Source organism: Salminus brasiliensis, chromosome 24 (assembly GCF_030463535.1).
Source record: "Salminus brasiliensis chromosome 24, fSalBra1.hap2, whole genome shotgun sequence".
Lineage (NCBI taxonomy): Eukaryota > Metazoa > Chordata > Actinopteri > Characiformes > Bryconidae > Salminus > Salminus brasiliensis.
The window spans coordinates 7,783,234-7,805,320 of record NC_132901.1 but is presented as its reverse complement, the minus strand read 5'-3'; the positions used below and the strand labels follow the sequence as shown (position 1 = coordinate 7,805,320).

The 22,087-nt window shown below is 42.2% G+C and overlaps 6 protein-coding genes across 6 annotated transcripts; all 6 read right to left on the bottom strand.

Annotated features, from left to right (window-relative positions):
* Positions 1–6,444: 6,444 nt before the first annotated feature.
* LOC140546847 (histone H3) lies at positions 6,445–6,855 on the bottom strand. The gene has a single exon (XM_072670267.1). The coding sequence runs from the start codon at positions 6,853–6,855 to the stop codon at positions 6,445–6,447; it is 411 nt and encodes a 136-aa protein (XP_072526368.1).
* Positions 6,856–7,498: 643 nt separating this feature from the next.
* On the bottom strand, positions 7,499–21,922 carry LOC140547175 (uncharacterized). The gene is made up of 2 exons (XM_072670764.1): positions 21,540–21,922; positions 7,499–7,916 (listed from the first exon to the last, which is right to left on the bottom strand). Exons 1-2 carry the CDS (start codon positions 21,920–21,922, stop codon positions 7,499–7,501), a joined length of 801 nt encoding a protein of 266 aa, XP_072526865.1.
* Positions 8,460–9,083, bottom strand: LOC140546973 (histone H1-like). Its single transcript, XM_072670456.1, has one exon. It carries the CDS (start codon positions 9,081–9,083, stop codon positions 8,460–8,462), a length of 624 nt encoding a protein of 207 aa, XP_072526557.1.
* LOC140546734 (histone H2B) lies at positions 11,767–12,141 on the bottom strand. The gene has a single exon (XM_072670122.1). It carries the CDS (start codon positions 12,139–12,141, stop codon positions 11,767–11,769), a length of 375 nt encoding a protein of 124 aa, XP_072526223.1.
* On the bottom strand, positions 12,959–13,270 carry LOC140546997 (histone H4). Its single transcript, XM_072670483.1, has one exon. It carries the CDS (start codon positions 13,268–13,270, stop codon positions 12,959–12,961), a length of 312 nt encoding a protein of 103 aa, XP_072526584.1.
* On the bottom strand, positions 20,480–20,890 carry LOC140546848 (histone H3). The gene has a single exon (XM_072670268.1). The coding sequence runs from the start codon at positions 20,888–20,890 to the stop codon at positions 20,480–20,482; it is 411 nt and encodes a 136-aa protein (XP_072526369.1).
* Positions 21,923–22,087: the final 165 nt, after the last annotated feature.

Here is a 22,087-nt window from a genome sequence, read left to right as displayed (position 1 = left end):
GCATTCCTCAGTAGGCCGAGGCCATGTGTATCCAAATCATCAGGCTGATGGCTAATGTTGAAACTCACTTTTACTGAACCTTCCTTTGTATCCTAAGGCAAAGGCTTAAGCTCACCGTCACTTTAACTCAATCCACCTTCATCATAAACCTGAGGTCTTTGACCGCCATACTATTTTACTTACTCTACCCTCGTCCTTTTGCCTTGCTCCGACCCTCTACATCAAAAGTCTAGCTCTGAACCTATTCTTGCTCGCTCGAATCTCACCATTAACCTAAGGCTTCAACCAAATTCATCTTTTAGTGAACCAAACCAAATAGTCCTAATACAAAATAACTCTGTCCTCCCTCTTAACCTAGTACAACATAACCTTAACATCATTCTAACCATGAAACCAAATAACCCCATCCGCCGTCTACCCCAAAATAAAATAACCCATTTTCATTCATACTCTAATACAAACCCCACGACCTTCTCTCTCCAACCCTAAAATGAAATAACACCATCCTTCCTCCAACCATTATACAAAATCACTCCCCATCCTCATTCGAACCCCTCACATGAAACAACTCCAATTTCATTCTTGTACTAAAACAAATTAACCCCATCCCTCCCTCTATCTCAATAAGCAACACACCAAATTATTATTGTGCTTTACTGTTTATGCTGGCCGAGTTAGCCACGCTGCTAATCGTTAAGCTGGCTCCAAGCTATGTACAACTCCACACATAGATCCAGCAACGGCAGTTCTACGTCGATTTGCTGTGACTGGGTGTACAACTTTAGGCTCTCCGCAAAATCGACTTATCGGATTTCAGTATCCACTTCATTTTTGGCAAGTTAGCAAACGTTATCGTGCCAACAGCGACACAACGGAGCTGATCAGGTCCAGTCTCCAGCTCACGCCTATTCCACAAAGCAACGCAAAGTGTAATGACTCACATGTCGTCATGTAAAGACGACGTTTCACATGTATGAACATTAAAAGTAGTTAACATAGGTCTTAACACGACAAATACCTCGGTCAGCCGTCCACTCCCCTCTGATGGCTGTCGCCATGTGCGCCTCGGTCTCGTATACAACGAAGTCACACTACATCACGCCATTCTAACGTGCGTAGCGATTATTTCACACACACACACGACAAGAGTACGTGTCCTCCCTCAATGCACCTGAATGCCTGAATAAATGACATAAATGGCTATTTAGTACTAGGGTTACGACCTTGCAAGCATAAAACAAGCACACACTGAGATCAGCCCACTACTGTACACCATGGCACACGGTTTACTTTTTACTGTGACTGGACGTGCAGTTATCGGATTTCATCATTAGATGAAGAGAGGGAGGGTGGTAGGTAGGAAGGTAGGTAGGTAGATAGATATGTATACATAGAGAGATAGACAGAGATAGAGAGAGAGAGACAGGCTCCATGACAACATATTGAACAAGTAAATCCACATACAAAGGGTTTGCAACGTTTGGAAAATACAACGCCAACAACCCAGTACAACAATAAATCAAATTCAAGAATTAAAGAGCCGGATCACATGAATGGTTGAATCAATAAAACACTGTACGTCATCTATACTTTTCGAAAACGTTCTAAAACAACACGTGATTAGTCCTAATACATGGCACGTGTGTCAATAGGCTGAACTTGTAGTTAGGCATCATGGGAATTGTAGTCCTTGATCTTGACACTACAGGATAAAGACACATTGTGTCATTGACACATTGACATAGACACACTTAAAGGAAGCATAGTGTTTTATAGATTCAACCAGTAATTTGTTCTTTTTTTCTTTGTCAACACATATTGCTCAAACACAAACCAGTACAGGGTTTGTATTTTCTGTCAGATTGAATAAGTATGCATCAAGCTCTCTCTCTCTCTCTCTCTCTCTCTCTCTCTCTCTCTCTCTCTCTCTCACACACACACACACACACACACACACACACACACACCCACACACACACCCACACACACACACACACACACACACACACACACACACACACAACCACCACCACTGACATATTTCTGCACATAAAATAAAACTTAAACTAAACCCACACCATTTGGATTCCTCAGGTTTTCACTATACATCTTCTAATAAATCTTCTTCTAAAGTCATATTGGTTAGCAGTTAGTGGAAGAGAAAGGAAGGAAATAAATTGTGGTGAGCAAAGTAAGTGTAAAGCTCATGATGAAGTCAGGATGAGTGGTAGCAGTTCGGCTGGACCTACCTCTTAGGCTTCTGATGGAGTTTCAGGGCTAGGCCCTAAGACTATGTAGTTGCAGAACGTGAATGGAGTAGTGATGCCATCTGGTGGTCAGAATATGTATCTGCCAGGCCAGGTTCCATATATTTTCAGACGTATTCCCTCACAACATTCAACATGACATGACTTTAAACATTTGAACCTTGACATCACTAAACTACAGTTTTGGATCAATAAATCCAGGTGAAGATACTGAGATACCCAGTTACACTATACATGAGTTACATGAGGACAAAGTCAATACTGTGGTTTAAAAACACAAACATGACTTTTGGAGTCCTTTGTCTAGTTAGAACCCACACTGCAAGATAGATAGATAGACAGATAAATAGAATACATGTGAAAATGCATTTGAAACTAACTGCAGATGAAGGACAGTGCAGTTATGAAAAATAAGAAATGAAGTGGACAGATGACGATACATAAAAATTTAATAATAACACTGTATTATTAAGTAATAATAATAAAGTGTTAGTAGTGTCCAGGAGTGCAAATGTATAGGATGTACAGTAAAGTGTTAACACTGACATTGGCCATTAGAGAAGATCTTCACCAATGAGAAGTGAATGTAGGAATAATACTAACATGTCTCATACCCACACAATTAAATCTGTGCAAAAATAATTTTATTTGGCAAGGTTTTATCAGCTTATATTGAGGTTAACATAATAATCATAAATCAATAAAGAACACCGCTCATCTGCTATCAAGACCTGACTAAGGAGCTAGAGGCCAGTGGAGCAAAGCTACAATTACGAAAAGCATACGCACCATCGGTGCAAAAAAATCTTTAGTTAGGCATCATGGGAATTGTAGTCGTTAATCTAATACACTACAAGTTAAAGATATAGTGTCCACAGAGACATTTAAAGAAAGAAAGAACAAACACAAATCGAATAAATGGTATATTATTGCATACAAGGGAAAAGCTCCTAATGAGGCCAACTAAAACTACATGTTTACCCCTTGGATTTCTCAGGCTCGCTTTACATCTTCTAATAAAAGTCATGCTAGATTAGATAAACACAGAGGGAGTTAATGTTGCTTTAAGTAATGTTGCTTTTATCATATGTTGCAGTTAGTGGATGATAAAGAAATATGGAAAGACATTGTGGTAAGCAAAGTAAGTGTAGAGCTCATGATGAAGTCAGGGTGAGGGGAAGCAGTTTGGCTAGACCTACCCCTTAGGATTCTGATGGAGTTTCAGGGCTAAGCTTTAAGTCTGTTGTCGTAGTACGTGAATGGAGCGTGGATGCCATCTGGTGGTCAAAATGTAAATCTGCAAAATATAAAACAATTCATCTTTTTTTTTAGTTTTTTTTTTCTTGGTCCACAGAGACATTTAAAGAAGCAAAATCAGAAAGAAGAGAAAGAGTTCAATTTGAGAAGCACAAAAAAGCTAATTCACAAGTGAGTACGGCTGGCTTTTGATACACTTTTGTTAGCACTTTTGTATTCATTTGTTACTTACCTATGCCTTGAAGAAAGTCTTTGACCTAAACCTGGCAGGTTAAAATGATTTTTTTGCACTGATGGTGCGTATGCTTTTCGTAATTGTAGCTTTGCTCCACTGGCCTCTAGCTCCTTAGTCAGGTCTTGATAGCAGATGAGCGGTGTTCTTTATTGATTTATGATTATTATGTTAACCTCAATATAAGCTGATGCATACATACATACACATAACCATACAGCATAGAATTTAAGGGCTCTAAAGGGGGAGGGGAAAAACGTCATTCATAGAATTGCACTACTCTACAGTTTGTCTCAATGGCTTATAGTAGTGAGCGAATTGTTGGCTTTTTACCTAACTGATAAAAAAGTGCCTTAAATAAAGAATGCTTCTATCAAGGATTCTTTATCTAAAGCCATTTGATCGAGTTGTGGAAGGAGGTAATACAGTCTGGAGTAAAAAAAATTTCTGTCCTACTTTATCATTAGCATATTGTTAAAACCCAAACAAAAATCATCCCGCAAGACATGTAATGACTTTTTAGATGTATTGGTGCAGTTAACAATCATATTTAATGTGTATAAAAATTGCAGTGCCCTAAATTAAGTTTTCATTGCCTGGTAGCATGACAACTGGTTGTCATGCTGGCTACTAAAATGCCCAAATGTTCCTTGGTAGATCTTAGTAGACTTACTGGAGTTCACAACCATCTGTCATATGTAAAAGCTGTAACATTCACACACATACACGTATACATCTATGTTTTTAGCGTTTGCATTTGCGAGTTTGACCACACGATGGCATCCACGCTCCATCCATGACATATATCCACGATACCAAAACAACGGTGACGTTTGCAATAGGGCACTTCCTAAATCCCTTACACTGTATACACTACACAGAAGTGCACTTCTCTAGTCAAGTCTTTTAGGCTTCTGATGGAGTTTCAGGGCTAAGCTTTAAGTCTGTGGTCATAGTACGTAAATGGAGCGTGGATGCCATCGTGTGGTTAAAATGTAAAACAATTAATCTTTTTTTTTTGGTCCACAGAGACGTTTAAAGAAGCAAAATCAAAAAAGCGAATTCACAAGTGAGTACGGCTGGCTTTTCATTCACTTTTGTTAGCACTTTTGTATTCATTTGTTACTTACCTATGCCTTGAATGATTAAAATTATTATTTATTTTTTTTTGCACCAATTTGAGGGTGCGTATGCTTTTCCATATTTTAGCTTTGCTCCACTGGCCTCCAGCTCCTCGGTCAGGTCTTGATAGCAGATGAGCGGTGTTTTTTACTGATTTATGATTATTATGGTAACCTCAATATAAGCTAATACACAGAGTTTAAGGGCTCTAAAGAAAAGGAAATAAAGGTCCTACATAGAAGTGCACTACTCTATAGTTTGTCTCAATGGCTTCTAGCAGTGAGTAAATTGGTGGCTTTTTACATAACTGCATGCTGTTTGGTTGTCATGATGGCTAATAAAGTGCCTTTATTAAAGACTTCTATCAAGCGTTCTTCAAAACAAGACATTTTATCTAGTTGTGGAAGGAGATTATAGAGTCTGGAGTATGTTATCGTTAGCATATTGTTGAAATGAAACCCAAGCCCAAACGAAAATCATCACGTAAGACACGTAATTACTTTTTAGATTTGTTGGTGCAGTTAACAATCATATTTAATGTGTATAAAATTACCCTAAATTAAGTTTCCATTTCATTGCCTGGCAGCATGAGAACTGGTAACCATGCTGGCTACTAAAATGCCCTGAACTGAAGTATGCTTCAATAGAAACATTTTTTAAAATGTACTTTAAAAAACACTAACCAAAATAACACCGCAATACAAATGATTTAGTAGACGTACTGGAGTTCACAACCATCTATCAAATGAAAAAAGCTGTTACATTCACACACATACACGAATAAATCTACGTAGTTAACGTTTGCATTTGCCTAGTTTGACCACACGATGGCATCCACGCTCCATCCATGACATATGTCTGCGTTCCCACAACAACGGTGGTCCTCTCCGGAATATACACTTAACTCCTTTACTGCGGCCCCACAGCTGGTCTCGCTTACTCTCTATGGAATCAAACTCATTTTGCATATGTATGAAACGTAGGTACCCAAAATTAAGCTCTCATTATATAAATATACACATACATTGCTCTCTGAAACTGTGCTTGCAGTTGTATAGTTTCACCACGCGGTGGGATCCACGCTCCATCCATGTCAAATGCCGTTTGTAATAGGCCAAAACCGGCCTAAACACTACATAGGGTAAAGTGTAGTGTTCTACTGAAGTAGCAGTGGCTTCAACTTTTTGCTGGGGTGAATGAACTGTTTCCAAACTATTAAATATGTATAATCATATTGATAGGTATTTAAAGAAACGTATTAATATGTATTAAAACACATGTTAAATATGGCGATTTTGATGTGAAATGTTGTACAAAACGTTATAATATATATATACATATATATTAGTTGTTGTTTTTTTTGCTAAACTTTACAACCACTGTCTTACGGCTGGTTTTGCTCGCGCAGCCCTATGGAACTTAGAAGCGCGCGCGCGTCATAATAGCCTTACATTACATAAACGCAACACCGAGGTGAGGCGGACATTTGCTGTTTCGGCGCGGACACGGGTAGGTGGCTCTTAAAAGAGCCGTTGGGTATTTCAGGTAAACGTCGAAGCGCTCTGTTTAAGCGCGCTCTCCGCGAATACGGCGGGCCAGCTGGATGTCTTTAGGCATGATGGTGACTCTCTTGGCGTGGATAGCGCACAGGTTAGTATCTTCAAACAGACCCACCAAGTACGCCTCGCTAGCCTCCTGCAGGGCCATGACGGCGGAGCTCTGGAAGCGGAGATCAGTCTTGAAGTCCTGAGCGATCTCACGCACTAGGCGCTGGAAGGGCAGCTTACGGATCAGCAGCTCAGTAGACTTCTGGTAGCGGCGGATCTCCCTCAGAGCCACGGTGCCGGGCCTGTAACGGTGAGGCTTTTTCACGCCGCCGGTGGCTGGGGCACTCTTGCGAGCAGCCTTGGTGGCGAGCTGCTTCCTCGGGGCCTTGCCACCGGTGGACTTACGGGCGGTCTGCTTGGTTCTTGCCATCGCGTTGAACTCTACTCCTCTCGGGGAAAAGAAAGAGAATGAGTTCTCGCTCGCTTCACATGGCTTTTAAGCTTTCAAGCCGCTTGCCGCTCATTGGGCGTCTTGAAGTTGTCCGTTTCCCATTGGGCGGCCGGCAATGCGTCGGTGACACTATTGGGCGTCTTCTTTTCAAACCTAAAAGCAAAGCGGCGGGCTCCTGTAATACAAAACAACAAAGAAAAAAAAATATATAATAAGAAGAAAAATAATAGGATCAAACTAATCAACATTTGTAAACTAATATACATTACTGCGAACATTACACACAAACATATATATGTGTGTGTCTAATATATATACATATATATATATATATGAAGGGTGTATACATACACATATGCATGAGGTGTTGGTCTCAGTACGTGAAATATATGAAAAAAATATATCAGCAATTATCTATTCTAGTAACACGAGAGAAAAATAGAAAAAAAGGACGGCGGTGTGTTTATATAATAAATCGGTTCATAAAGCTATTATTTTTATGCAGTTGGAAATCACGTGAAGAATATGTAGTGTTTGTAAAGGAGCAGCACTTTTCTTAGAAAAAAATGGGTGGCTCTTAAAAGAGCCTTTGTGTATGGATAAATCAACGGAGAGCGCCAATTTACTTTGTCTTCACAGTCTTCTCGGTCTTCTTGGGCAGCAGTACAGCCTGAATGTTGGGCAGCACACCACCTTGGGCGATAGTGACTCCTCCGAGCAGTTTGTTCAGCTCCTCGTCGTTACGAACAGCCAGCTGCAGGTGACGGGGGATGATACGGGTCTTCTTGTTGTCGCGGGCGGCGTTGCCAGCCAACTCGAGAATCTCAGCGGTGAGATACTCCAGGACGGCGGCCAAGTAGACGGGAGCGCCGGCGCCGACCCGCTCAGCGTAGTTGCCTTTACGCAGAAGCCTGTGCACACGGCCAACTGGGAACTGCAGTCCGGCGCGGGACGAACGGGTCTTAGCCTTGGCCCTAGCTTTACCACCGGTTTTGCCTCTTCCACTCATGATTCGCGTCAGTCGTGTTCGTCCAACAAAGCTGAAATAATGCACGCCGGCCAACGAGCGCCGTTGATATAGCAAAAACGCCTACGTTCCTATTGGCTAAAAGCTACGCGCACCAACAGCCAATCGCATTTCCGCCGTCAGACTCTAGCGTCCTCCCACCTCTGCTCGCTTTCCTACCCGACCCCCTCCTCCTCTCGTGCTGTGTCTGTGTGAGCGAGAGAGAGAAAGAAAGGAAGGAAGAAAGAAAACGGGTTAAAGAAAGAAACATTTACCCCCACTCGTGCCCCGTGTTTCGTTTCCCTTTCCAGCTCAAATGTAACACGTTCGACCAAACAGTGGTCATAGAAGGAAAGACCAAACCAAACCCCAAAGAATATTTATCATATATAATTATTGTTTGGGGTAACTAATGAGAGATATTTTTGTGTTGTTGTTTTTTTTTTTTTTTTAACAATCATTTCATTGTGCAGTAACAAGGGGGGGAAAGCTGCTTTCTATGAAACTGTGGGTGGCTCTTAAAAGAGCCGTTGAAGAGAGAAATAAGTCATGAAGGTAAACGGCGTAACTGTTTACTTTACTTCTTCTTAGGGGCAGCCTTTTTCGCCTTCGCCGCTTTGGGCTTAGCTGCTTTAGGCTTGACCGTTTTGGCTTTCTTTGGGCTCTTGGTCGCCTTTTTGGGAGCCGCCGGCTTCTTGGCCTTCTTGGGGCTCTTCGCTGCCTTCTTAGCGGCCGCGACGGGCTTCTTGGCCTTCTTGGGGGATTTCTTAGCCGCAGTGGGTTTCTTGGCTGCTACCTTCTTGGGCTTCTTGGCCGCGGCTGGTTTCTTGGCGGCCGGCTTCTTAGCTTTAGGTGCCGGTTTCTTGGCGGCCGGCTTCTTCTTTGCCTCGGCCTGCTTCTTGTTAAGCTTGAAAGAGCCCGACGCGCCGGTGCCTTTGGTCTGCACCAGAGTGCCCTTGGTGACGAGGCTCTTGACGGCGAGCTTAACGCGTGAGTTGTTCTTCTCGACGTCGTAGCCGCCGGCAGCCAGGGCTTTCTTCAGGGCGGCGAGAGACACGCCGCTCCTCTCCTTGGAAGCCGAGACGGCCTTGACGATGAGCTCGCCCACGCTGGGGCCGGCTTTCTTGGGGCGGGCGGCGGCCTTCTTCTTGGGGGCCTTGGCGGGCGCCGAGGCGGCTGGGGCTGGAGCGACTTCTGCCATTGTTCTGCTTTGCTGAGAGCGCGAGTGAGCACAAACTGCTGCAGCGTTCTGTAGAACCTCCCGCTGCAGCGAGGGGGCCGGCCCTTAAAAGCCACATGAGAACGTTGTAGACTCAACTCGCTCGATGCCGCAAAGCCGTGTGGCAGCGACAGTCTCGCACTTGTGTTTTCTCTCGGCGTTTGTCGAGCGAAATATGGGCGAAAGCTCAACTTGGCGAGCGTAGAAATGCTCTCTCGTCTCCGAGAGGCTCCACCGTGTGTTGAGAAGACGGGAAGGGCAGCGTAACGACGCCGCGTTTAATACGGCGCTCACCGAAGCGTGCCACGCTACCGGCGTACCGAACGGGCGGCGGCGCATTTGGCGTGCTAATCTGTGGAAAACGGCGACAAAAGGTGCCACGAACTGGGCGAGTGTTATCCGGTGCGTTGGAGGAGAGCCTCGGCGAGAGCGTGCTGGGCATCCGAGACGTGGGTGCGTTGTTTTGCTCGTCGTGCGGGGCGACCTTGAGGAGTGTGTAAAGCACAGTGTTGCCGTGTGTGCGCAGTATGAACGGAACGGCTCTCCATAGGTCCCCTAATACGCACTCGCACCTTCATTTCCTTCATCACCTCAACACACCCAATATACCATAGCCAAAAATCTCATACTAACCCTAACACAAAATAACTGCATCCACCCCCCCACCCTAAAACGCAAAAACAAAATCTTAAAAAAAAGACAAACCTTATTCTAAAAATCACATGAAATAATCATGCCCTTTTTCAAACCCTAATACAAAATAACTGCACCTTCACTCTATCCCCAATACAAAATAAACCCAAGCTCATTTAAACCCTAAAACCCCATTCTCATTTTAACCCTAATAGAAAATAACCATTTTCTCTCTCCAACCCTAAATGAAATAACCCCATCCTTCTTCCAACCATTATACAAAATAACTCCATCCTCATTCGAACCCCTCACATGAAACAACTGCAATCTCATTCTTGTCCTAAAACAAATTAACCCCATCCCTCCCTCTATCTCAATAAGCAACACACCAAACTTTTGCTTTCATTTAACCCATTCCATGCAGTCATGACCATTCTACTTAGATGTGCATTCCTCAGTAGGCCAAGGGCATGTGTATCCAAAACATCAGGCTGATGGCTTATGTTGAAACTGTTTTACTTTTACTGAATCTTCCTTTGTATCCTAAGGCAAAGGCCTAAGCTCACGTTCACTTTAACTCAATCCACCTTCATCATAAACCTGAGGCCTTTGACCGCCATACTATTTTATTTACTCTACCCTCGTCCTTTTGCCTTGCTTCAACCCTCTACATCAAAAGTCTAGCTCTGAACCTATTCTTGCTCGCTCGAATCTCAACATTAACCTAAGGCTTCAACCAAATTCATCTTTTTGTGACCCAACCAAATAGTCCTAATACAAAATAACTCTGTCCTCCCTCTTAACCTAGTACAACATAACCTTAACATCATTCTAACAATGAAACAAAATAACCCCATCCGCCTTCTAACCCCAAAATAAAATAACCCATTTTCATTCATACTCTAATACAAACCCCACCACCTTCTCTCTCCAACCCTAAAATGAAATAACCCCATCCTTCATCCAACCATTATACAAAATCACTCCATCCTCATTCGAACCCCTCACATGAAACAACTGCAATTTCATTCTTGTCCTAAAACAAATTAACCCCATCCTTCCCTCTATCTCAATAAGCAACACACCAAACTTTTGCTTTCATTTAACCCATTCCATGCAGTCATGACCATTCTACTTAGATGTGCAGTCCTCAGTAGGCCGAGGCCATGTGTATCCATGTGTATCCAAAACATCAGGCTGATGGCTTATGTTGAAACTGACTTTCACTGAACCTTCCTTTGTATCCTAAGGCAAAGGCCTAAGCTCACGGTCACTTTAACTCAATCCACCTTCATCATAAACCTGAGGCCTCCTTACAAAGCCACTGTTACTCACTCTTCCTAGATCACATCTGCACTAAACACACTTTCACCACCATACTTTTTTACTTACGCTACCTCAATTTAATTATTCTACCCTCGTCCTTTTGCCTTACTTCGACCCTCTACATCAAAAGCCTTGCTCTGAACCTACTTTTGCTCACTCAAATCCCACCATAAACCTAAGGCTTTAACTAACTTCACCCTTCTGTGACCCAACAAAAAAGGCTTGTGGGGAGCCTAACCGTATGCCTGGTTATATATACTAGACAGCTTTCATTACAAAGATCGGGTGTGTAATTCTAGGGTTTAAGTCAACCCTAGTATGGTTTCCTGCCTCACTCTTCCCCACCTGTAAGGCTGATCTCCTCTGGACTGGTCTTTCACAGGTGATGTGCAGCTTCATTTATCCCACTTAGCACTACAAGCCCACTCCATACAGTTAGTATGGCACAGTATTTTAGTTTGCTGCTCTGTCCCTGAATCCTAGTACACTATACCAATTAAATGCAAACAAACAATTAAGTAAGTTGATTTACATACATCAATAAGTATGTAACAATAAAGGCACTCTCAAATAATAATAATAATAATAATAATAATAATAATTAGTATAATAACTTACTTGGTTCTTGAATAAAACTGCTCTTTGGAAGAAACCGTGGGTGGCTCTTAAAAGAGCCGTTGGGTTTGGATTAAGCCGCTATCACTATTTACTTGGAGCTCGTGTACTTGGTGACGGCCTTTGTGCCCTCTGACACGGCGTGCTTAGCCAACTCACCGGGAAGGAGCAGACGCACAGCGGTCTGGATCTCCCTAGAGGTGATAGTAGAACGTTTGTTGTAGTGAGCCAAACGAGAAGACTCACCGGCGATGCGCTCGAAGATGTCGTTCACGAACGAGTTCATGATGCCCATCGCTTTAGAGGAGATTCCAGTGTCAGGGTGGACCTGCTTCAGCACCTTGTACACGTAGATGGCATAGCTCTCCTTCCTGGACTTTCTGCGCTTCTTGCCTCCTTTCCCGGCCGTCTTGGTCACGGCTTTCTTGGATCCCTTCTTGGGCGCGGACTTAGCTGGCTCAGGCATACTGCTCCTCGTCGAGTAAGACTGAAGAATGAGGGGGAGGCGATAAGCTCCCACATTATTTAGACTCTAGCATTTTAATTAGACGAGGTACCGCCTCCAGAATGTCGTCAAACGACCATTGGACAACAAATTGTCCGCTCTCTTCTTGCCAACCCCCCACCCTTCATTCCCCTCCCCTCCCCTCCCTCCCCTCCCCTCCCTATTCTCCTCTTCCCTTCCCCCTCCCCTGAGCAGCATTCTCTTTGTTCGCCTACCCGCGCATTTTTACCCACCGTGCAGACGGCACATTATTTTTCGCCACATCGGCGTTGACGGCGATATTCTGAATTTATTCAAACGTTTAATCAACGCATACGGGGGAAATTGAAAACTATATGTATTCTTCATATATATAAAATTAGCTTCTTAACCGGGAGATTCATAACCACCATCATTGACTATATTGAAACAAACAAACAAATATGATTCTTGCAACATTCTTCCCGCGCATTCTTAATCTACAGGGCTGTTTTTCTGTTTTTCGGCACAGCGGCGTTGACGGCGATTTTTTTTCTATCAGGATTTATTAAGACATATAGTTCGGATTTAACCAACGCACACGGGGGGCAAAATGGAAAACAATACATATATACAGACATATCTATTATATGTATATATACACATGTATTCTTCCGGTATATTACATTTTAATACAGAGTATGCGGGAGATCGACTGCCTTATTTGATAACAAACTAAGAATAGAAACAGGCTCTTTTGCTGGATTTGTGGGTGGCTCTTAAAAGAGCCGTTGTGTTTAGAGCTGTTCAGGCCGAGCGTTTAACCTCCGAATCCGTACAGAGTGCGTCCCTGGCGCTTCAGGGCGTACACCACATCCATAGCGGTGACGGTCTTTCTTTTGGCATGCTCAGTGTACGTGACTGCGTCCCTGATCACGTTTTCCAGGAACACTTTGAGCACACCGCGGGTCTCTTCGTAGATCAGACCGGAGATACGCTTGACGCCACCACGACGAGCCAGACGGCGAATAGCCGGCTTTGTGATACCCTGGATGTTATCGCGAAGCACTTTACGATGACGCTTGGCGCCTCCTTTCCCAAGGCCTTTGCCGCCCTTGCCTCTGCCTGACATCCTCGCTGCTTCTTTTCCCAGTCGACGAGAAGAGAATCTATGAAGCTGGGGAGCCAGAGACACGCATGTTATACTCCTCTATAGGACCTAAATGAAAGCAAGGGAACCGAGCGACGTCACAGTACATTAGCTCCGCCTCATACTTTGTACGTGAGCAGAACGCTTGTTTTGCTGTACAGCGTCTCAAACATGCCTAGACCACTCAAAGATTGCACATAAAGCCACTGAGTGGGTAGCCATACAAAATACAGTATATTAATATTAATTCGGAATTAAATATTAATTCCGTACCCTCTGGATGTACTCATGTTCAAAATTCAAAAAAGTGCTCTTTTTGGATTTCATGTGGATTTCATTAACATGTGGTGTACATGGGGGGGGGGGACAATCAATAGTCAAAGTCAAGCAATAATAGCATCACTTCTCAATGCATTTGCAGCATGTCTTCCTTCTACTGCTTGTAGTTTCACAGTCTGGCCACACAATGGCATCCAGACTCCAAGTGTTCTAAAAAGGAATAAACTAATAATAGTAATAATAATAACGCAGCACACTTTGGATCATGCATAACCTTCACTCTGAATACTTTAACTCATCATGATTTAGCTTCGAAACCTACAGCCTAGCTCCAGACCTGCTTGACCTTATAATTAAAAAGTAAGCTAAACTATAATTAGGAGCTAAAATCACTTCTGAAATAGCTTGGTCTTATGGCGAAATCTTAAAATAAATAAATAAATAGCTGAATGAATTAATAAAATTCAGTGACCTAGGCTTAAGATGAACTTACAGTGACTCAAAGTAGGCTCATACACAGCCTCTGACTCCTTTTCACGAAATTTGAAGTGCATAGGGGCCATGTGACCTTTGTAAATAAACATTTATGCACCGTTTTCTTAGAAAGATTACACACTTGACATTATTATTGTTATTATTGTAGTAATTGATTGTGTGTTGTACAATCCTAAACCGCACTCCAGTACTCTCTAGTGCACTAGGTGAGTATAGAAGCCGTTTTTTCGTGACATCGTGCACTCCACAGGGAGTAGTGAGCTGCTTGGGAATTGTTTTTTTTTTTGTTTCTTGTTTTTTCTCTCGGTTGACCGATGTCGTTTCGGCAACTAGCTAACGAAAATAATCTTTTGTAAACAAAACACTAGCTAGCAAGCTACACAGGCTGCCCAGCTCTGAAAACCAGAAGATACGCTGTTGGTAGCCGGGTTTAAGCACGACTGTTTCTCCCTCACTTGCTCCAAATAACAATATAGAGAACTACGCACGTGTCCGTAATATCGTTATTTCTGTGATTAATTTTAAGACACCTAGCCATCATGCTACTCTCCAAGGTGGCTTCTCGGTTTCAACCACGACAGTAAACGTATAAATGTTGCTATATACACCGTTTCATAATAAAACTTGACTGACTCGAGCGAGTGTGTATTTATCTGACAGGTATTTACACTCGCTGGCGTATGTTATTGTTTGTACCATCCGAGTTAGCTAGCATGCTAATCGCTTTGTTAGCTCATGTGTGGACCTGAAAAAGCAAGTTAACTCAAATCACTCAACAGCCACCAATCACGGCTGTATTGCGTACTTTTATGCTACAACTCTGCATGTGGTACTGCACTGTGGTCAACAAATAATGACCCCTCATAATTAGGCTCATATTTGCGCTTTACTATTTATGCTGGCCGCGTTAGCCACGCTGCAAATCGCTAAGCTGGCTCCAAGTTATGTACAACTCCACACATAGATCCAGCAACGGCAGTTCTACATCAATTTGCTGTGACTGGGTGTACAACTTTAGGCTCTCGGCAAAATCGAGTTATCGGATATCATTATCTACTTCATTTTTGGCAAGTTAGCAAACGTTATCGTGCTAACAACGACACACCGGAGCTAACCAGGGTCCAGTAGTGTAAGGACTAAAAAAAAAATGACGTTTCACATGTATGAACATTAAAAGTAGCTAACATATGTCTTAACACGACAAATACCTCGGTCAGCCCTCTGATGGCTGTCGCCATGTGCGCCTCGGTCTCGTATACAACAAAGTCACACTACATCACGCCATTCTAACGTGCGCAGCGTTTATTACACACACACACACACGACAAAATTAGTCCTTCCTCAATGCACCTGAATATAAATCACATAAATGGCTATTTAGTACTAGGGTTACGACCTTGCAAGCATAAAACAAGCACCCACGAAGATCAGCCCACTACTGTACACCATGGCACACGGTTTACTTTTTACTGTGACTGGACGTGCAGTTATCGGATTTCATCATTAGATGAAGATATATATATAGAGATATATAGATAGATAGATAGATAGATAGATAGATAGATAGATAGATAGATAGATAGATAGATAGATAGATAGATAATCAATAATACGTCATCTATCGAACTTGTAGTTAGGCATCATGGGAATTGTAGTCCTTGATCTTGACACTACAGGATAAAGACACATCGTGTCATTGACACATTGACATAAAGACGTTTAAAGAAACACACAAACCAGTACAGGGTTTGTATTTTCTGTCAGAATGAATGAGTATGCATAAAGCAAGCCATATATATGTCTACAAATGCATGTCTCTCTCTCTCTCTCTCTCTCTCTCTCTCTCTCTTTCTCTCTCTCTCTCTCACACACACACAAACCACCACTGAAATATTTTTGCACATAAAGTAAATTGAGGCCAACTTAAACTAAACCCACACCATTTGGATTCCTCAGGTTTCCACTATACATATTCTAATAACAGCCATATTGGTTAGCAGTTAGTGGAAGAGAAAGGAAGGAAAGAAATTGTGGAAAGCAAAGTATGTTGCAGTTAGTGGATGATAAAGCCTTAGACATATGTTGCAGTTAGTGGATGATAAAGAAATTGTGGTGATATAAAGTGTAAAGCTCATGATGAAGTCAGGGTGAGTGGAAGCAGTTTGGCTTGACCTACCCTTTAGGATTCTGATGGAGTTTCAGGGCTAAGCTTTAAGACTGTGGTCGTAGTACGTGAATGGAGCGTGGATGCCATCTGGTGGTCAAAATGTAAATCTGCAAAATATAAATAGATATATATATATTTTTTTGGTCCACAGAGACATTTAAAGAAGCAAAATCAGAAAGAGGAGAAAGAGTTAAATTTGAGAAGCACAAAAAAGCTAATTCACAAGTGAGTACGGCTGGCTTTTGATACACCTTTGTTAGCACTTTTGTGTTAATTTGTTACTTACCTATGCCTTGAAGAAAGTCTCTGACCTTGCAGGTTAAATGATTTTTTGCGCTGATGGTGCATCCGCTTTCCAATTTTTAGCTTTGCCCCACTTGCCTCCAGCTCTTCAGCCAGGTCTTGATAGCAGAGCGGTGTTCTTTATTGATTTATGATTATTATGTTGACCTCAATATAAGCTGATGCATACATACATACACATAACCATACAACATAGAATTTAAGGGCTCTAAGGGGAGGAGAACAAAGGTCCTACATAGAACTGCACTACTCTACAGTTTGTCTCTTAGTGAGCGAATTGTTGGCTTTTTACCTAACTGATAATAAAGTGCCTTAAATAAAGAGTGCTTCTATCAAGCATTCTTTAACTAAAGACATTTTATCAAGATCTGTAAGGAGATAATACAGTATTGAATATTTTGTTTTCTTCTGTCCTACTTTATCATTAGCATATTGTTAAAACCCAAACAAAATTACGGTGCCCTAAATTAAGTTTTCATTTCATTGCCTGGTAGCATGACAACTGGTTATCATGCTGGCTACTAAAATGCCCAAAAGTTCCTTGGTAGAACTTAGTAGACTTACTGGAGTTCACAACCATCTGTCATATGTAAAAGCTGTAACATTCACACACATACACGTATACATCTATGTTTTTAGCGTTTGCATTTGCGAGTTTGACCACACGATTGCATCCACGCTCCATCCATGACATATATCCACGATCCCAAAACAACGGTGACGTTTGCAATAGGGCACTTCCTAAATCCCTTACACTGTATACACTACACAGAAGTGCACTTCTCTAGTCAAGTCTTTTAGGCTTCTGATGGAGTTTCAAGGCTAGGCCTCAAGACTGTGGTCATAGTACGTAAATGGAGCGTGGATGCCATCGTGTGGTCAAAATGTAAAACAATTAATCTTGCAATTTTTAATTAATTTATTTATTTATTTATTTATTTATTGTCCACGGAGACAATTAAAGAAGCAAAATCAGAAAGAGGAGAAAGAGTTACATTTAAATAGCAGAGAAGCTAACTTACAAGGGAGGAGGCAGTACGGTCGGCTGTTGATAAACTTTTGTTAGCACTTTTGTATTCATTTGTTACTTACCTATGCCTTGAAGAAAGTCTCTGACCTAAACCATGCAGGTTAATTATATATATATATATATATATATTTTTTTTTTTTTTTTTTTTTTTTTTTTTGCACCAATTTGAGGGTGCGTATGCTTTTCCATATTTTAGCTTTGCTCCACTGGCCTCCAGCTCCTCGGTCAGGTCTTGATAGCAGATGAGTCAATTTTATTTGGCAAGGTTTTGGTCAGAGACCATCTTTAGTTAGGCATCATGGGAATTGTAGTCGTTGATCTAATACACTACAAGTTAAAGATATAGTGTCCACAGAGACATTTAAAGTAAGAAAGATCAAACACAAATCGAAAAAATGGTATATTATTGCATACAAGGGAAAAGCTCCTAATGAGGCCAACTAAAACTACATGTTTACCCCTTGGATTTCTCAGGCTCGCTTTACATCTTCTAATAAAAGTCATGTTAGATTAGATAAACACAGAGGGAGTTAATGTTGCTTTTATCATATGTTGCAGTTAGTGGATGATAAAGAAATATGGAAAGACATTGTGGTAAGCAAAGTAAGTGTAGAGCTCATGATGAAGTCAGGGTGAGTGGAAGCAGTTTGGCTAGACCTACCCCTTAGGCTTCTGATGGAGTTTCAGGGCTAAGCTTTAAGTCTGTGGTCGTAGTACGTGAATGGAGCGTGGATGCCATCTGGTGGTCAAAATGTAAATCTGCAAAATATAAAACAATTCATCTTTTTGATTTTTTCTTTTTTGGTCCATGCAGACATTTAAAGAAGCAAAATCAGAAAGAGGAGAAAGAGTTAGAAGCTAACTCACAAGGGAGCAAGTCAGTACGGTCAGCTGTTGATAAACTTTTGTTAGCACTTTTGTATTCATTTGTTACTTACCTATGCCTTGAAGAAAGTCTCTGACCGAAACCTTGCAGGGTGCGTATGCTTTTCCATATTTTAGCTTTGCTTCACTGGCCTCCAGCTCCTCAGTCAGGTCTTGATAGCAGATGAGCGGTTTTCTTTATTGATTTATGATTATTATGGGAACCTCAATATAAACTGATACACAGAGTTTAAGGGCTCTAAAGAGAAGGAAACAAAGGTCCTACATAGAAGTGCACTACTCTACAATTTGTCTCAAAGGCTTCTAGCAGTGAGTGAATTGGTGGCTTTTTACCTAACTGCATGCTGTTTGGTTGTCATGATGGCTAATACAGTGCCTTCCTTAAAGACTGCTTCTTTCAAGCATTCTTCAAAACCTTTCCTTCTGTCCGACTTTATCGTTAGCATATTGTTAAAATGAAACCCAAGCCCAAACGAAAATCATCCCAAAAGACATGTAATTACTTTTTAGATTTATTGGTGCAGTTAACAATCATATTTAATGTGTATAAAATTGCCCTAAATTAAGTTTCCATTTCATTGCCTGGCAGCATGAGAACTGGTAACCATGCTGGCTTCTAAAATGCCCTGAACTGAAGTATGCTTCAATAGAAACATTTTTAAAAATGTACTTTAAAAAACACTAACCAAAATAACACCGCAATACAAATGACTTAGTAGACGTATTGGAGTTCACAACCATCTATCAAATGAAAAAGCTGTAACATTCACACACATTCACGAATAAATCTACGTAGTTAACGTTTGCATTTGCCTTGTTTGACCACACGATGGCATCCACGCTCCATCCATGACATATATGCCCATGATCCCAAAACAACGGTGGTCGTTTGCAATGAGCACTTCCAAAAGCCCTTCTATTCACCACACAGAAGAGCACTACTGTACTCAAGGCTCAAAGGCTTCTACTCTCTATTACATAACCGGGTGCATCCTAGGCAGGACAAACACTTTACCCCTGCCAGTATTTATTCACTATTTCTTTTCCCTAGGCTTCTCTAATGATCATTTTACATGTTCTGGGAAGGTTCATTTAATTTGCTCCATACTTCAAGGGTTATACTTCCAGACAAGCTAGACTGTACTAAATAAGGTAATTTTTGAAGTATAGCACAAAACAATACTGACTCAACATTCATTTAATTTTGGCGAGTTTTCCCGCTGATCTGGGTTAATTTTACAAACAATGTGACGGGAAACATGAATTTTATAGAGTTAACATATAGAGTAAACATATAATTTTTTAGAGTTAGATATGCCTTGTTCTGGTAGAGGTATTGAAAGAGATTAAAAACAAACAAACAAACAAACATTCCTCTCCGGACTATACACTTACCTCCTTTACTGCTGCCCTGGTCTCGCTTACTCTCTATGCAATCAAACTCATGTTGCATATGTATGAAACGTAAGTACCCCAAATCAAGCTCTCATTATATGAATATACACATACATTACTCTCTGAAACTGTGCTTGCAGTTGTATAGTTTCACCACGCGGTGGGATCTACGCTCCATCCATGACTAATGCCGTATGTAATAGGCCAAAACCGGCCTAAACACTACATAGTGTAAAGTGTAGTGTTCTACTGAAGCGGCAGTGGCTTCTACTTTCTGCTGGGGTGAATGAACAGTTTCCAAACTATTAAATATGTATAAACATATTGATAGGAATTAAAAGAAAAGTATTCATATGTATTAAAACACGTTAAAAATGGCGATTTTGATGTGAAATATATATATTTATATATACACATACAGAAGTTGCTTTTTTCCCTAATCTTCACAACCACTGTCTCACGGCTGGTTTCGCTCGCTCAATCCTATGGAATTTAGAAGCGCGCGCGTCATAATAGCCTTACATTATATAAACGCAACACCGAGGTGAGGCGGACATTTGCTGTTTCGGCGCGGACACGGGTAGGTGGCTCTTAAAAGAGCCGTTGGGTATTTCAGGTAAACGTCGAAGCGCTCTGTTTAAGCGCGCTCTCCGCGAATACGGCGGGCCAGCTGGATGTCTTTAGGCATGATGGTGACTCTCTTGGCGTGGATAGCGCACAGGTTAGTATCTTCAAACAGACCCACCAAGTACGCCTCGCTAGCCTCCTGCAGGGCCATGACGGCGGAGCTCTGGAAGCGGAGATCAGTCTTGAAGTCCTGAGCGATCTCACGCACTAGGCGCTGGAAGGGCAGCTTACGGATCAGCAGCTCAGTAGACTTCTGGTAGCGGCGGATCTCCCTCAGAGCCACGGTACCGGGCCTGTAACGGTGAGGCTTTTTCACGCCGCCGGTGGCTGGGGCACTCTTGCGAGCAGCCTTGGTGGCGAGCTGCTTCCTCGGGGCCTTGCCACCGGTGGACTTACGGGCGGTCTGCTTGGTTCTTGCCATCGCGTTGAACTCTACTCCTCTCGGGGAAAAGAAAGAGAATGAGTTCTCGCTCGCTTCACATGGCTTTTAAGCTTTCAAGCCGCTTGCCGCTCATTGGGCGTCTTGAAGTTGTCCGTTTCCCATTGGGCGGCCGGCAATGCGTCGGTGACACTATTGGGCGTCTTCTTTTCAAACCTAAAAGCAAAGCGGCGGGCTCCTGTAATACAAAACAACAAAGAAAAAAAAATATATAATAAGAAGAAAAATAATAGGATCAAACTAATCAACATTTGTAAACTAATATACATTACTGCGAACATTACACACAAACATATATATGTGTATGTCTAATATATATACATATATATATATATATATGAAGGGTGTATACATACACATATGCATGAGGTGTTGGTCTCAGTACGTGAAATATATGAAAAAAATATATCAGCAATTATCTACTCTAGTAACACGAGAGAAAAATAGAAAAAAAGGACGGCGGTGTGTTTATATAATAAATCGGTTCATAAAGCTATTATTTTTATGCAGTTGGAAATCACGTGAAGAATATGTAGTGTTTGTAAAGGAGCAGCACTTTTCTTAGAAAAAAATGGGTGGCTCTTAAAAGAGCCTTTGTGTATGGATAAATCAACGGAGAGCGCCAATTTACTTTGTCTTCACAGTCTTCTCGGTCTTCTTGGGCAGCAGTACAGCCTGAATGTTGGGCAGCACACCACCTTGGGCGATAGTGACTCCTCCGAGCAGTTTGTTCAGCTCCTCGTCGTTACGAACAGCCAGCTGCAGGTGACGGGGGATGATACGGGTCTTCTTGTTGTCGCGGGCGGCGTTGCCAGCCAACTCGAGAATCTCAGCGGTGAGATACTCCAGGACGGCGGCCAAGTAGACGGGAGCGCCGGCGCCGACCCGCTCAGCGTAGTTGCCTTTACGCAGAAGCCTGTGCACACGGCCAACTGGGAACTGCAGTCCGGCGCGGGACGAACGGGTCTTAGCCTTGGCCCTAGCTTTACCACCGGTTTTGCCTCTTCCACTCATGATTCGCGTCAGTCGTGTTCGTCCAACAAAGCTGAAATAATGCACGCCGGCCAACGAGCGCCGTTGATATAGCAAAAACGCCTACGTTCCTATTGGCTAAAAGCTACGCGCACCAACAGCCAATCGCATTTCCGCCGTCAGACTCTAGCGTCCTCCCACCTCTGC

What these genes read in the sequence shown, in the direction of transcription:
- LOC140546847 (XM_072670267.1), bottom strand. Translation starts at nt 6,855, where the DNA reads ATGGCAAGAACCAAGCAGACCGCCCGTAAGTCCACCGGTGGCAAGGCC.
- LOC140546734 (XM_072670122.1), bottom strand. Translation starts at nt 12,141, where the DNA reads ATGCCTGAGCCAGCTAAGTCCGCGCCCAAGAAGGGATCCAAGAAAGCC.
- LOC140546997 (XM_072670483.1), bottom strand. Translation starts at nt 13,270, where the DNA reads ATGTCAGGCAGAGGCAAGGGCGGCAAAGGCCTTGGGAAAGGAGGCGCC.
- LOC140546973 (XM_072670456.1), bottom strand. Translation starts at nt 9,083, where the DNA reads ATGGCAGAAGTCGCTCCAGCCCCAGCCGCCTCGGCGCCCGCCAAGGCC.
- LOC140546848 (XM_072670268.1), bottom strand. Translation starts at nt 20,890, where the DNA reads ATGGCAAGAACCAAGCAGACCGCCCGTAAGTCCACCGGTGGCAAGGCC.
- LOC140547175 (XM_072670764.1), bottom strand. Translation starts at nt 21,922, where the DNA reads ATGAGTGGAAGAGGCAAAACCGGTGGTAAAGCTAGGGCCAAGGCTAAG. An exon ending in GAGAAGACTGTGAAGACAAA is followed by an intron (nt 7,917 to 21,539) that starts GTAAATTGGCGC and finishes GCATTATTTCAG; the next exon opens with CTTTGTTGGACGAACACGAC.